Consider the following 15,074-nt stretch of genomic DNA (forward strand, 5'->3'; position numbering starts at 1 on the left):
GAGACTGGGTTTGATTGGGATCATTATCAAATCATACATCATTCAGAGACCAGGTTTAATTTGGAACATTATCAAATTATACATCATTCAGAGACTGGGTTTACTTTGGATCATTTCCAATCATACATCATTCAGAGACCAGGTTTAATTTGGAACATTATCAAATGATACATCATTCCTAGGCCAGGTTTAATTAGGAACATTGTCAAATTATACATCATTCAGAGACCAGGTTTAATTTGGAACATTATCCAATTATACATAATTCGTAGGCCAGGTTTAATTTGGAACATTATCAAATTATACATAATTTGTAGGCCAGGTTTAATTAGGAACATTATTATTATTATTATCGCCCTTAACGCTTCTGCTCTTGCTACTTTTTCTGTCCATTTACAATAGTGATAAAAAGACTAAGTGGTCTGTTCGACTCAATTGGATTTCCAGATAACGTCATTTTAAAGGATCCTATTTCTTTTTGGTTTTTGTTAACATTTTAATAGATTGTTTTGTCACGCATGCTGTTATATCAGTTGGCATTCTTTTGGTTATCATTAATGCTACTGCTGCTTTATCCAGCTGCTGTTGTCATGTGGTTGTCATTCTTTCTTTTCTTTTTTGCCTTCTTCTTTCTTTTGCTCTCCATTTGTCTTGTGTGCTGTCCATCACACAGCCAGTCGCCGGGGCAACCAAACCGAGCGCAGCAAAGCCGCGGCCGAGCTCAGCAGCTTCTACCGGTGCTGCCATGCCCAAACGCCCTACCCCTTCCACCGCTTCCACAACCACTGTCACCTCAGCCCCCCTCACCAAAAAAACCCCCACACCCAAGGTCCCGACCCCCGGCGCTGGCACCAAGCGGCCTTCGTCCGCAGCCAGCCGTCCCTCATCCGCCGCCGCCACCACCTCCACCTCCACCACAGTGACCCGTGAGGTCAAGCCCAAGGTGAGTTCCCCTGCTCTGCTTTAGGGGAAGCCGCAGTCCCCTCCTGTTCAGCTCTCAGCGCCTTCACTGTGTGGTATCTGATGGTGTATGGGAAAACAACCACCTACTCCTTCTGGCACTGCGTCTCTCCCTCCCTCCTACATGTTATCTGGTTGATCAGAAGAACGGCCGTGTCCTGTTCTGTTCAGCGGGCCGATGTCTGGAATGACGCATCCACCCAGAAAACTGTCCAAACTGTTCATTCCTCTTTAGAATGTTAAGACTTAGGACACACTCATTCATAAATTGTTGCAAGAACTCACAAACAGTTTAAATTGAATCCCTATCTTCTGTGAACAATAATAACTATTGCTAATAAGAAACATATTTTAAACTTTTGACTGTTAAAACCATCTGTAGACAAAGGCTCTTCCAAACGGACTGTGGCAGTGCCGTTCAGAGCAGAATCAGCTTCTCCTAAACTTCCCAGTAAGCACTTTTGTCTCGGGTGCTGAGTGGCCGTCCACAGGAATACTCCGAGGAGGTTTCATAGAGGGAAGGTCGGACTGTAGGAGAAGCTCCCAGAGGCTTTATGGTAGCCAGCTGTTCAAGACAACTAATCATCAGTTGCTCAAGGCACCACACCTCGTGCAGCCACCTCTAACCTGCTGATGTATTTGCCATGAGCTACATTTTATACAGCCATATATTGTAGCGCTGTATTGAAGTCTAGGCCAAAGCTGGCCAAAAGGTTGTACGACACGCATGCCTGAACAAGGAAATACATAGGAGACTGGGTAGAAAGCAAAACTGGTTTCCATCCCTGTGATGATGATCCCTGTGATGATGATGACACTATAGTAGCCACACCCTCTGTGTATGATGATGGTCCATAGTTGCAAGCATGAGGAGTTCCAGATGCTCCAGGCTGATATTATCTGCCATTGCCATCTAGTGGTGGCCTGTTTATCTTCAGGTAGTGGCATAGTTTGACTGTTAAATGAAGTTGCTTTTTCATCTCTGCGACGCCCTGTGGCACAAGGAGACTTAGCGTGGCTACTCTGTTGTTAAAATACCCTATAGAGCCGTCTACTATCAGAATGCTGAGGGGAAAAAAACACATTGGACCTGGTCTTTGAATGTCTCTGATATGGCTTTTCTACCAGGGTTGGCTAGATGTCAATGCGAGAGATGTCATGAATAATCCTAGAATAGTTATACAATTATTAGAGTGCTATATGGAAAATTTTATCACCTCAGTTACTGTATTATTCTTATCTCAAGAGTGTAGTTTCATATATACTTCGTGCCTTCCTGTGTTTCTCAATCCCTGTCTCTTTCTCTTTCCAGACGACCACAGAGAAGCGTCCCCTAGTGCCAAAGGTCACCGCCACCTCCACGGCTCGAGGTGCCGCTGCCGCCAAAACCGCCACTGCTACCACGGCAACTAGTAAACCAGTCACGGCAACTCGCGGGCCCCTCTCATCCCGCCCCGCCACCAGTCGCCCACCGGGTGAGTCTCAGTGACACAAATGTGCACATTTCTGCGCTTGCGTGAACACGCAAACTGTCACCAATTGTGCCTTTGATTCAAGTGTCTGACGTCTAGCCAACACCAGAGCCAGGCTGCTTTTGCATTCCACAAACTGACTCCTTTGTCAAATGAACTTTGGCATAAGAACAAACGGCAACATGCTGAGCGCTGATCGTGAATCATCTCTTCTGTTTTTTGCGCCAGCGATGAAGACAGACAGCAAGCCAGGAGAAGAGAAGAAGCCAAGCGCTCTGAAGCCAACAACCGGTACAGGAACGCTAATCCTCTCCAACTTCAGCTAAGAGAGATGTGGCCATTCGCAGTGCTGTATCTCCCGCTGACATTTATGAGGTTGATTCGTGGAGGGGGAAACATAGGGCGACAGTGTCATGTGGGGACACACAGATGAGGCACAGGGGCCCAGACAAAGAGGTGGTGCAGTCCCTTCTTCCAAAAACAATGTTTAATATAGATGCATTTGTAAAAGCTGTAATGAACACGGCGAGATGTTCCCTACTGTTGAGTTAGTCACCCTGCTGACGCTGACATTAATTCACCCCGTTGATTAACCACCACGTTGGCACCAGCCGGTTCCAGAAGTATCCGAGGGGGGGAGGGGTTGTTTCAACCAGAAATGTCTCTGCTCAGACAGAAGAGTTTTTTTGGGATGCATTGAGAGGATCTAAGATTTAAGTCTCAGCAGTCAGGCAGGCAGGCAGGCAGGGCAAATGTAGTTCATCATGCAGTGTCACACAGACATTATAGAAGTGGGATAATACATGAAGCTCTGCATGCTGGGGTTTATGGTGCCCCTCAGCAGAAAAGATACCAGCCAGGTTTATGCGCTCAAAGTGAGATTTTGTATTTCAAAGCGTTGCTGACAGCATTTAAACCATTATATGATCTAGAGTAGGGGAAACAGCTGAACTTCATCTGAACTAAGTCTTTTTTTAATCTATACTGCTTCTACCCCCCCCCCCCAGCCGACTCTACCCGGCCAAGGCCTAGCACCAGCCGCAGCTCCATAACCAGCCCCACCAGCACCGCCCCCCGTGTCCGCCCCACTGCCGCCAAGCCAGCCTCCTCTGCCTCCTCCTCCACGGTACCAGAGAAGAAGCCCACTGTGCCCCGAGTCCCCCGTCCCAACTCCGCCACCACCTCGGCCAGCGCCGCCCGGACTGCCTCCCGCCCAAACCCAGTGGCCGCGCCAGACGTCCGCAACGTCCGCTCCAAGATCGGCTCTACGGACAACATGAAGTACCAGCCTGGAGGGGGGAAGGTAGGGAGTGCGTCCGTGAGGTTGGGGGTGTACGGAGAGGCAGTGGATGCTCTGTTTCAGAGATCGGCTTGCTTTAACAGTGCCTTCATGATGTTGTAGCACTCTACTACGGTGGAAACATAATGGCTTTGGCTACCTCAGACTGGTACGGTAGTAGATACCCCAGTTACATTGCCCGGTAATGCACTCCTCCCAATGCCACATCCTGCATCGGACCATTTCTGGGTAACAGCACTGTCTTAGTGTGTCTTCCTGTTTTACATCCTATTGGTCCAAAATGGTTCCCAGTTCCCACCTCTGTTGTCTGTGACATTCCTCCTAAAGGCTCAGTTTGATTCCATTCACCTTGCTCCCATCTCACCTCATCATTGACGTCCACCTCAGATACCCCTTTCAGCTCACTTCCTGGCTGACCCCCCACATACTGCAGAACATTCCATCATGCTTAATAGTCCGATACTTTGGTCTGGCTGTCACCCCTCACCTCCCTCATGCCATACGCTCCTCTGTTTGTTGTCCTGGGTGCTATACTGATTCAGGGTGGGTTTGTTATTTCTGAGTGTTTTACTGACTCAGGGTGGGACTTGTTTCCCCAGGCTTCTGGCAGGAGCGACGTCCTGACAACAGGCTCCTCCTCTAAAGAGACTGGCCAGGCCAAAGTGAGTTCATCCCATATCTCAACCTGTCTAACGTAACACTCTGTTTCAAAAACGTATCTCTTTCCCTAAATCTCTCTCTAATTATCATAGACTTTCTCTCTGCCTAAATCTTTTTCTCTCTTCCTGTCTTCTAATATTTTTCTGTATCAGCCTCTCTCCAAATGTTCTCGCTCTATCTCTCTAAACCTCTCCCCCTAAATCACTTTCTCTCCAAATCCCTCTCCCCCTAAATCTCTCCAAATCTCTCACCCAATGTCCCTCTCTCCAAATCTCTATCCCTCTATTAAAATCTCTCTCTTAAAATGTATTTTGTTCTCTAAATCTCTCACCATTTTCATATCTCTGTAAACATATTCACGTTGTCAATTCAGTTTCTGACCAGATGGCTCTATTTTTCTATCATTTGAATAATGTTCTCCCAACCTCCCACGTTTTGAGTTTACTATGTGGTCTGTCAACCTCTATATTTTGTCTTATCCTTTCTGTCTTCTGTTTTTCTGTCCTTTCATCATTGTCCTCTAATGATTCTGTTGAAATACCTTTTGTTATTGCCACATTTAATTGCTCACTCAAAAGCATACATTCATATCTTTGTGTCCCCCATTCACCGCATTGACTGGCTGACAGTCACCTAAAGTAGATGGACAAGGTTTTTTGCATTGAGAGGATTCTGCCTGATAAGAGAGGCATGATGACTTATGGGGACTGACCACCAGTGACTGTTCAACCAGAAAGCTCTTACCACCAGGGAGCTCTTATCGTTGATCTTCGGCATTTTCACCATCAACATTTTGACAGTGGCACTGGACTACAGCCGAAGAAGAAATTCAACCGTCCTGTTTCATGTTGTATTTTAAAACAGTGTTAAGCTATTCCTGAGAAACAGTGTGATACCAAATGGGATTTCATGTCCTTGGATGGTAGTCACAAGCTGCCAACCGTTCTAACACACAACCTTGCCACAATCTCTTTCCTCACAGGCCTTCATGTAGTAAGACAAGGCTAAAGCCAGACCCAAAGAGACATATTTAAAATGTAGCTTGACACCAATATAAATGTATGGTATGAAAATGTACCTGCCGTATACAGTGTTCAAATTGGTATGCACCGAGGCAAGTCGTTTCTGGGTGACTGTGATCAATTATGCGGCCACAGACTCTCTGCTCTAGAGACAGATGATCCAGAGGGAGTGCGTTTGTGACTTATTCTCCATGAAGTCCAATAAAGCTCTCAATCTCCCTAATTACCACCACATATAATTATACCCACCGGAAACTTTTGGCTATCAAACATCCGAGCTTAAACCTGCTACTGCCGTTAGCGTGTGCGGGTTTCTCTGCTTCACTTTCAGCAGAAGAGTGAGGTGAAGTGATTTCTAACAATAATGTCTAACAGTGTATAACATCCTTTTCCTGTCCTAATGTACTGTAACTATTGGCTTGGTGGGTTAATGTCTTTTAACAAATAAGTCTCACTATGCAAGGATATCTGTGGTGAATATTAAACAGAAGCCGTGACTTAAACCACTTAAGGCATTTGACTTAAGCCTTCCAGTACTCATTACTGTAAAGCACCATCATACAGTATGATACAGTACAGAGGGAACCTTCCTCGCCATTACACCGACGCCATTAAAAGACGGCCTGTTTCAAGGCCGCAGCCACTGAGCATGTGTGTCAACAGGCCTCTGTGTGTGGGTTTTAGTTGCTTCTGCTACTCTTCTCTTCCTTCCCCCAATCCCAGACCCCCTTTATAACCCTTCCACCCCCCCCCGACCCATCCCACCCGAACCATCCCACCCGAACCATCCCACCCGACCCAGTCTATAACCCTAACCCTTGCGGTGACTCTACTCTTTCTCTTTGCCTGCTATGCTGTGTTTAGGTTCAGATAGTCTCCAAAAAGCTGGACTTCAGCCACGTCACCTCACGCTTGGGGTCCAAGGACAATATCAAGCATGTTCCTGGTGGAGGGAAGGTTAGTACCGGATCGCGGCTTAGCTTGAATGGCCCCCGACTCCTACAGCGCCGACCGGACGTCCTGACCACTATTGTTTTGAGACGCCACTGGAACGCTCCCAGGTGGTGCAGCGGTCTAAGGCAGTCTTTCGTAGCACCATGCTAACCACCAGAGACTAGGTTTGAATTTTGACTGTTCCATTAGCTGCCAAGTGTCTTGGAAGGCCTATAGCAATGCAAATTGGCTATAATTTCCCAAAGAGGGGGGAGGCGTCATCAGCAGGGGTTTTTCTTGGCTCATCACATTCTAGCGACTCGGTTGCCTGAAAAGCTAACTGAGGTCGGATGGTGTCTTCCCGCGTTGAACCACGTGTCTTGGAAAAGTTCGGAAAAGCAGTGTGGAGAAACCTGAACGGTTTGTTGGGGTGCCTATGAGGAAGACTTCATGCGATCTTTAACTCTCTTAAATATTTTGGGTCCTAAAACACAGCCTCAGGTACAGTTGGATATTACGACATTGGGGACAATATTTGCTATACTGAAACAAGCTGAACTTAACCTATAAAAAAAACTCCAGCAAGTTCATTGTAAGCTTTTCTTTTCATTTGCTTTTTTAAGAACCTGAGACATGCTAAAATGTAAAATTGGCAATTATGGTCAGGATTCCGTTCTAGTCTAGGAAATGCCACACTACATTGCTGCCCCCTTTAAGCCCTGACATGGTCATTACCAGAAATCATCGCTGCTGCCGAAGGACACCGCTGAACGCTTTTGAGACACATCACACTTAATCACTGTTTTTTTTTTGTTACATTGACTATGGCAACAGGAAGCTGTTGTTCAATCCAGTTCATGGACAGCATGGCGCTCTAAATAACCCTCGTCCTCTGTATTGCCTGCTACTCTGCCTGGACTTCCCTTGTCTCAGTCTCTAACTCACTCAACACTAATCAAACTCCACCCTTTACTCCTTTGTCCTCGGACCTGCTCAGGCACTCAACTCTCATTGGCTGTCAATGCAGACCTCCTCCTTTTCAATGGTTCCGCTCCGGTTGCTACTGTACTCAGTTTACACGTATTTAGAAGTTGCAGCGCAGGTGTTTCCCCCCCCCAAAGAAAAACAGTCGCTCATGATAAAGCTTGCATGGCGAAGAAGATGGCTGTCGTGGCATATTGCTTGGTTGTCATAAGCCTCTTTAGTTGGTGTAACTGGCTCTAATGTGTATTTCCAGGTTCAGATACTCAGCAAAAAGGTGGATCTAAGCAAGGTGACATCAAAGTGTGGCTCCAAGTCCAACATCAAGCACAAGCCTGGTAAGGGACTTGTTTTGGTCGGCCTCCGGAGGTGCCATAGTGTCTCTTCGACACAGTGGGCTTGGGGCTAACTTAAGCACCTCCTTTAAGCATCTCCTTGGCCCCGGAGTAATTTAAGCACCTCCTTGGCCATTTTGACACTTGCACATTAGAACGTGGCCTAACACCAAAGTCAACTGGCCCTGCTCCTGATTTCAGGTTTGGACACTGTGCTTTATGTTGCAGGATGGGAATAGAAGGACTTTACATAGAATGTAACATTGGTTGAAAGTTGTGTTTATCCGTTATCCTTGGTCTTGGAGACAACTGTGAATGTTAGCCCAGGGTTAAGTAATACTTCTGGTGGTTATGACAACCTGGGGCTAAGGACAATGCAGAAGAATGGCCTTAAGCATTAATGGAAGTAATCCACATTCAAACATGACAACCAAAGATGATTGTAAAGATGAAGCGAAGCAAAACATTTGCCTATAGCTCTGTTTATCTCCAACTGACATATTTTCCGATATCCTCACCAGTGCTTTGTGTGTAAACTCTGTCCTTTAGGGGGTGGCGATGTGAAGATTGAGTCCCAGAAGGTCAACTTCAAGGATAAGGCCAAGTCCAAAGTGGGCTCAATGGACAATTTGTGTCATGAGCCCGGTGGCGGTAACATCAAGGTGAGGTGCTTACATATGGTGTGGCTGCTTCATTCTCCTACTTATGGTGGTAGGTCGGTTGGTTGGGCTGTATACACTGTTTAATGCCAGTGTAGTCTCTATACCTAGTGTATATCCGACTGAAGGCCTCCATCAAATGGCATAGTCACAATAACAACATGAACATGTTATCTCAGTCCGTTGGTTGGATTCTGAGAGTCATATAAGTGATATCTACTAAGAGTGGCACAGATACGGTAAGTACTGTATAACTGTGCTCAAGCTCCTGTATCAATGGCCGTGTCCCATGTTTCTTTATGGGGTTCATCCACACAAGCATTAAGGTTTTGATATGAAGAGAGAAGGCCAATCTGTTTGGCTGGACACCCAAAATCCTAGCTAACACTCCGGAACGCTCAAGGACTACGAGGTGGTTTGATCTCAGAACTTCAAGGACTGATTTATTTTATATTATCAACCGGAACAGCCGATTGATCACAAAAATATGATTCCAGATTCTCTGTGATTGGTCCCAGGAAACACTCATGGGTAGAGCAACATTTTAAATAATTTAGAAACCTCCAGTTCTGCCGTCACCTAAATGACTATAATGGCAGGAGTGTTAGACTGAAACATCTAGCCAAATGAAATGCAGTGGAAGAGGTTGTGAAATTTGTAAGATGATGTTCAAATCCAGGAGAGAGGCTCTCAAAGAAACATGACCCCTGTACTGTCTCCTCCTGTGCCACCTGAAATATCTGAACTGTCCCAACTTCCTTATTTCTCCCTCGGGAGGACCTGAAGCATGGCTAGGCCCGGGGGGAGAGGGGCAGACAGACCATATTGGGGAAGTCACCAGTCCCCTCAGCCTATGGCAGTCCATCTTCTCAGTCACATGACCATTGTCTCCATCCATCTCATCTGGCATGAATGTGATATTTTTGCATACGTTGAAGTTATTTATCAGACGCTCTGTAAAAGAGCGACTTATATGACATTAGTAAGTGCATATATTTTGCTTTTTTTAAACCTGCAGTTGAATCATGTTTCGTCGCTGGCCCAAATGTACACAGTTAATAACAGATAAAAAGTTAAATATTATCTTTGTCTTGGTGCTCTCTATGGTCTACTTATATAAATATTTGTATTTTATTCAAATATGATTCAAATCTAGGTTTTATGGTGCGGGTGGGTAATGTGTAGTATTTTGTTCATAGTGAAATATTTTTTCATTATAGTACACATAAATTGGCTAAACAATGTAACTTCTTCAACCCCTTGATTTCATAATTCATTTGTTCTACTTTGGCTTTTTTTGTGAAAAAGAAACACCTGCTGAATGATCCCAGAGCTGCTGTACTCCTAAAACTGTCTAAAGATTTAGATACCATTATTCTGATTATTCAACCTAGCATGAAGTATAACAAGAATAAAGTTTAAGTCTAGATCTCATCATTATATTAATATAAAGTACTCTAATTTCCTGACATTTAAGTAAATGTAACTCTATATCCGTCTTGATTCAATACCGTCAGACCATTTGCCCTGGTCCTGTTTGAGATGTTAAAGACAGATATCTTCAGTGCCAGATATGGTTTTTTTTTGTTCTCTATTTCTCATTATCCCATCTGTCCAATACATTCCCACATCAGCCCACTTTACATTTCGAATACATTTTAATACAGAGAGGGTGCTGGCAACTCCTCTTCCATATCACCCACCCCCCCCCCCCCTCCATTTAACACCCTGCTACTGTATATGTGTTTGTAGGCTGAGGGGGCCCAGGAGACAACCGAGGGGAATGGGGATCCCCCCAGTGATACCCCAGCCCAAACCCCAGTCCCAGCCACGGTGCCAGGGCAGGAAAGCAGTCCCACCCAGGAGAATGGGGTGAAGGAGGCTGTCCCCTGCGGGAGCACAGGCTTCCATGACCCCCAGGGCCTGGACTCACTCATCCCTGAGACAAGTAAGTGCGCCCCCACCCAACCGACCTGTCCCCTGCCGGTCCTTGCTCCCCCAGGTCTCCGTTCTACTCCCCCTCCTTCTACTGCTCCTATCCCCTGATGTCAGCTGATGCCTGGGCTCGATTTCCCTGTGTTCACGAGCTCTCAGACCAAATAAGCTTTGTGAAGTGTTTGGTTGGGAGAGGGGCCTTTTTAAAACACAAATCAAAACACATTTATTTTGTGAATTATTATACTTACTGACCAGTCCATTGCCTTTGACTTCTTATTTTACAGGCTTCTAATTCTTCTTTGTGCTATCCCTCTACCCTCTTCATCTCCCCCCTCAACGACCTCTTACCCTCCACTGTTCTCCCACTGTTCTCCCACTGTTCTCCCTCTGTTCTCTCTCTGTTCTCCCTCTGTCCTCTCTGCTCCTATTTTATTTCCCTTTCTTCCATTCTCCTTCCACCCTTCCTGCTGCAGATTGAGTCTTTCAAGCTCAACTTCCGCGAGAACGCCCGCTCGCGCACGGACCACGGCGCCGACATCATAACCTGGCCAGCCCCAGGCGACTGACCCTCACACCCGCAACTCAGTGTCTTTCTCCCCGGTGTCTGCCCCCACCCCAACCCCCCGACCCCGGCACGCTAGCAGGGACTCCCGGTCGTGACCCTCGACCCTGATCCAAACACCTCCGCCTTCCTATGGACTTATTCGTGTATCATTCTGTTTTTACGACTATCCCCGCGCTACCCTCCACTGTCCCGTGTTCCCATTGGATGAGCTAACATTGTACATATTTCTAGACCAAGCTTCAGGCGGGGTGTGATCGCAGTGGGAGGGGAATGGCGACTCGCCATGTTCACTCTGTTTCATGTGGTGATGTTAACATTGTATCAGTGTGCTCCGAGGGCTCTCCTAAGATCCTGGTTTCCACTGGTCTCTCTCGTAAGGTGGTGGGAGGGATGTTGGGCTGTGTTATATATGACCCTTTCCCCTCCTCGCCTCCGACAACAGCACTCATTTCAGATCGTGTTTCCTCACCAGTCCTAGAGCATAACCTGGCAGTACAGTAGCACAGTTCAGTCTTATCCATTAACACCGTGGTTCCGCTTTAGTGAGAGCAACATCAGCCCTGAGCTCACCTGTTGTATTCGCACAGACACTTTCCAATTGGACAGCTTACGGTCTCCCTGCGGCTTAGGTATGCAGAGTAATATGTGTGTAGCACCTCTTCACCTGTGACCATGTAGGGCTGACATGTGTTCCCAGTAAGCATTGGTTATTTACTCGCTATTCACAAACTCTCCACTCCCTCATAACCATGTATCCACAACCTGCTTTATTCACTGTCCACCGTAAAGCACTCAGTAAAATATAGGAAACGTGTTGAGTCATTGAACAATAGGCTATTTAACTCTCTGTGTTTGTGACAGTGTGTGTGAGTGGATTATACTGTAAAATTGAGCTGTGGTGTTCTGGTTAGTTTTTCTCTCTCTTGACCTTTCATTTTCTTTATTGGTTTCACGTAATTCTTTTAATTTTTTTTTTAAATAGTTTTCTTCTTTCACTTTTTTCCTCTTACAAGCAATACAGTGCATGGTCTCTACCGATAGAACTGAGAAATCCTCTTGAAAACACGCACACTTATATTTTCCCCCCAAAAAAAGGCACACAGTCATGAGATTGCAACTCTGATTTGGGCTTTGAGTCAGAGAAAACAGGTCAAGGATGTGATGAGGGTAGATGAAGATATAGACAGATAAATTAGAAAAATAAGGCATATGAAAACTCATATCCAATTATAATAACAGTGTCAGAAAGGTACAATCTGGGAAAGTTTTAGAAATGAATACTTGTAAGCTTGATATTTTATTTGGAATGCTGTACAAGGGAGTCGTGTGAAGAGGAATTATGTGAAAGTGTCTTGAAAGTTGGCGGGGCTGTGTGTCTTCAATGTGCCTCCTGTTCTGACTGGGGATGGTCTACCGGAAATATACCTGAAACTGGGGTCCGACTTCTGGAAGATAAAGATAGTAGAACCTTGTCACTGTAGAGAGACGGACAGTGTCATAGTTTAAAATGAAAAACAAACACAACATGGCACTGAGGATTTTGAGGAATTGTTTTTTTGTACCAACAGTAGCTCTGGTTATTTCAACTGTTTTCTGAGATTTCTTGATGGGTCAAATCTTACTGACAGTTATATGAGGACTTGCTGAAGGACTTGTCCAAACTTTATTAGAGGTTCTGCTGAAGGACTTGTTTGGTTGGGCTATTGGCAGTGGAACATTCTATGTGGCTTATTTTACTCGTAGCAATGTATACAACGATTGCCTCCAATTGCCTTTTAATGCATGGCCTGGTGATATCATGTCCAGAGCAGAAAGCCAATGTGCATTATGACTTGCAGTGTTGTGGCTCAGTATATTTGTCCTTGAAGGCAATCGTAGTCATTGGTGTATCTTTCCATATTACAGCTCCTTTAAAAAAATTAAAAAAAAGTGGGCAGTAGGAAAATTGGAGTCTATAATTTTGATTCAAAACTCTATTGTAGTTTGGTATTTTATATATGATAATTCAGCTCTCTAAGATCATAATTTGTAATTATGTTGTTTGTCAAAATGAGGACAGTACACAAACTACTTTTTCTGAGAAAGGATTTTTTTTTTCAACCCCGATCCCCAAAGTCAAGATGTAGGTCTATTCATAGTACCACTAACACCCCAAAATGTGTGTGAATAACACAACTGACACTTTATTATTCTCTTATGACAGAGATATGGAAACTATTGAAAGCACCTTAAAAGCTTCAGTATATCAAAGAGGGTTTACTGTGAAGACGTTTTTTATTTGATAAATTCATTAGAGCCAGTTGTCCGTGGATCAAATGTCTGCAATCAGGGCTGGGTCCAGGCATAAGCGACATAAGCAGCCGCTTAAGGGCCTCCACGGACAGGGATGCATCAGGGACCCTTAAAAGACTCAATGAAGGAGCTTTGCACTCTAATGTAGAGCAGTGAAATTTATTTAATACGGATGGCCTCCCATTTTGCTAAGGATTTACATAGAATATTATATTCAAAAAAATATATCATTTACACAATCTTATATTTTAATTGGAGAGATTTTTAGATCAGTCAATGAAATGTATTTATAAAGCCCTTTCTACATCAGCAGTTAGATATTGATATTTGAGTTTTTCTTGCAAAGCAGCATTGAGATAAGGGTTCTATAGGTGGATTGTGGGATGTCTTCTGGTGTCATGATCTCCCTGGGCCTTCTACTATCGCCATGACCCCTGATGTCTTGACTCACCCCACTTACTCTAGTATGTTCTCTCTGACATTGCACACGTTTGTATATAAATCTATACAGTCTAACTGTTTCTACATTGTTTTGCCGCAGGAACAAAAGCGATATGATAAGAACAATGTGGGCCATGTGGATGTTAGGTATGGCTTTAATTTGAATATACCTATATTGGTTTTAATTGTAATAAGAATCAATATTATTACAGTAAGTATTGAGCAAGTATGCCTATTTTCCAAGAAAAGGATGGCGTAAGTGAAAGAATGTTCTTGAGATATAATGTACTAAAGATGCAACACTTTTGTATATGTATTTATCTTGTGTTCCCATAGCTACGTAGTACATAATGGTTGTCAGTGATGAGTGTTCAATCACGTGGGAGGCATAGTGAGGTCTGGTCCGGCTTGTGGATTTCTGTCAATTAAACAGCTTTTTGTTAACTTTCACATAACCTTTGTCAATCCCCCACAATCCCAGTCTTAAGAAATGAAAATAATTGTAGTTACAGGGAGACCTTTAGACATTATTTTGACATTGTAGGATACTTTGGTCCTCTCACATTGATTTGAAAACAAGACACCTGTAACATGGAGGGGGTTGAAACAAATGTGTGTGAATTGCACTGTGTAACATGCCGCTGTGTTGCAACGTGTGCTGCTACACATATATGTAAACACACACACTGCCCTGGAGTGTTATGGAGGCGCCCAGATCCTTGTGTAGGACTTAACACTAGCTGTCAGGTTTGGCTTGTGTTACTTTGCTTCAGTACTGCATTATTGAGCTCAATAGATCTGCTTCTACCGCTAGCGCACACCCAATGTGCAAGTATACTAATAGAAAACACCTCTTAAGAGCATGCAGAAACAAATGGGATGTGTTAGGTAGACTTATATCATTCGCAGAATTTGTCATTTACAGAATCTCTTGTTTTTGTGTTTTTCATTAATTTTGAATTTTATTTTTTGGTTTGAAAGTGTTTATTGTGGTTAATTAGTGATGTGATTATTAAACATGAAATAAAAAAGTTTTAAGACATTGGGCTTGCCTTCATGTAATCATCTTTTAGACATTATATCAGCCATAAGAGCCATACATGTATAAAGTGCTACAATTCTATCTATGGACAATAAAATATATTGACTGGATCTAGTGTTTTGATCCATTAGTAGGGGGAGACAAGGGATGGTTGTACCATGGGGTAACACAATTCTGGAGTGAGGTACAGTAATGTGATTCATAGCCATTTATCATGTGAAACCATTGCAATTTAAAGTGAAATATATTTGACTATATTTCACTTGAAAACAAACACGTGGTGTTATGCTGGCTTTTTCGTGGGCTCATAAAATACGCAGTAGAACCTTCTCCTGGATGTGATGTCTCAGGCTAGTTTAGTGCTGCCCCTTGCATTCGGTAGCTCGAGTTGAATGCATGTGGGGTGCTGCAGGTTAACATGACCACTGAACTGTACATGTTTGTAATGGACGTACTTACTGGATTCCTTTAATT

At 44.2% G+C, this 15,074-nt stretch overlaps 1 protein-coding gene across 8 annotated transcripts in view; it reads left to right on the forward strand.

Annotated features, from left to right (window-relative positions):
* Positions 1 to 14,603, forward strand: part of LOC105019486 (microtubule-associated protein 4) — an 82,148-nt gene extending 67,545 nt beyond the window's left edge. For 4 of the 8 annotated variants that reach the window (XM_013139601.4, XM_013139603.4, XM_020041756.3 and 1 more), the window contains 10 exons: positions 674 to 943; positions 2,273 to 2,435; positions 2,661 to 2,723; positions 3,440 to 3,735; positions 4,332 to 4,394; positions 6,279 to 6,371; positions 7,585 to 7,666; positions 8,213 to 8,325; positions 10,075 to 10,270; positions 10,545 to 14,603. In XM_013139601.4, coding sequence (XP_012995055.2) covers positions 674 to 943; positions 2,273 to 2,435; positions 2,661 to 2,723; positions 3,440 to 3,735; positions 4,332 to 4,394; positions 6,279 to 6,371; positions 7,585 to 7,666; positions 8,213 to 8,325; positions 10,075 to 10,270; positions 10,545 to 10,552 — 1,347 coding nt within the window. In that variant the 3' untranslated portion in view covers positions 10,553 to 14,603. The remainder of the gene's footprint in view (positions 1 to 673; positions 944 to 2,272; positions 2,436 to 2,660; positions 2,724 to 3,439; positions 3,736 to 4,331; positions 4,395 to 6,278; positions 6,372 to 7,584; positions 7,667 to 8,212; positions 8,326 to 10,074; positions 10,271 to 10,544) is intronic. The other 4 variants (XM_013139602.4, XM_013139604.4, XM_034289464.1 and 1 more) reach the window with 4 other exon arrangements.
* The last annotated feature ends 471 nt before the right edge of the window (positions 14,604 to 15,074 follow it).

The sequence above is a fragment of the Esox lucius genome, chromosome 21 (genome assembly GCF_011004845.1).
Source record: "Esox lucius isolate fEsoLuc1 chromosome 21, fEsoLuc1.pri, whole genome shotgun sequence".
NCBI lineage: Eukaryota > Metazoa > Chordata > Actinopteri > Esociformes > Esocidae > Esox > Esox lucius.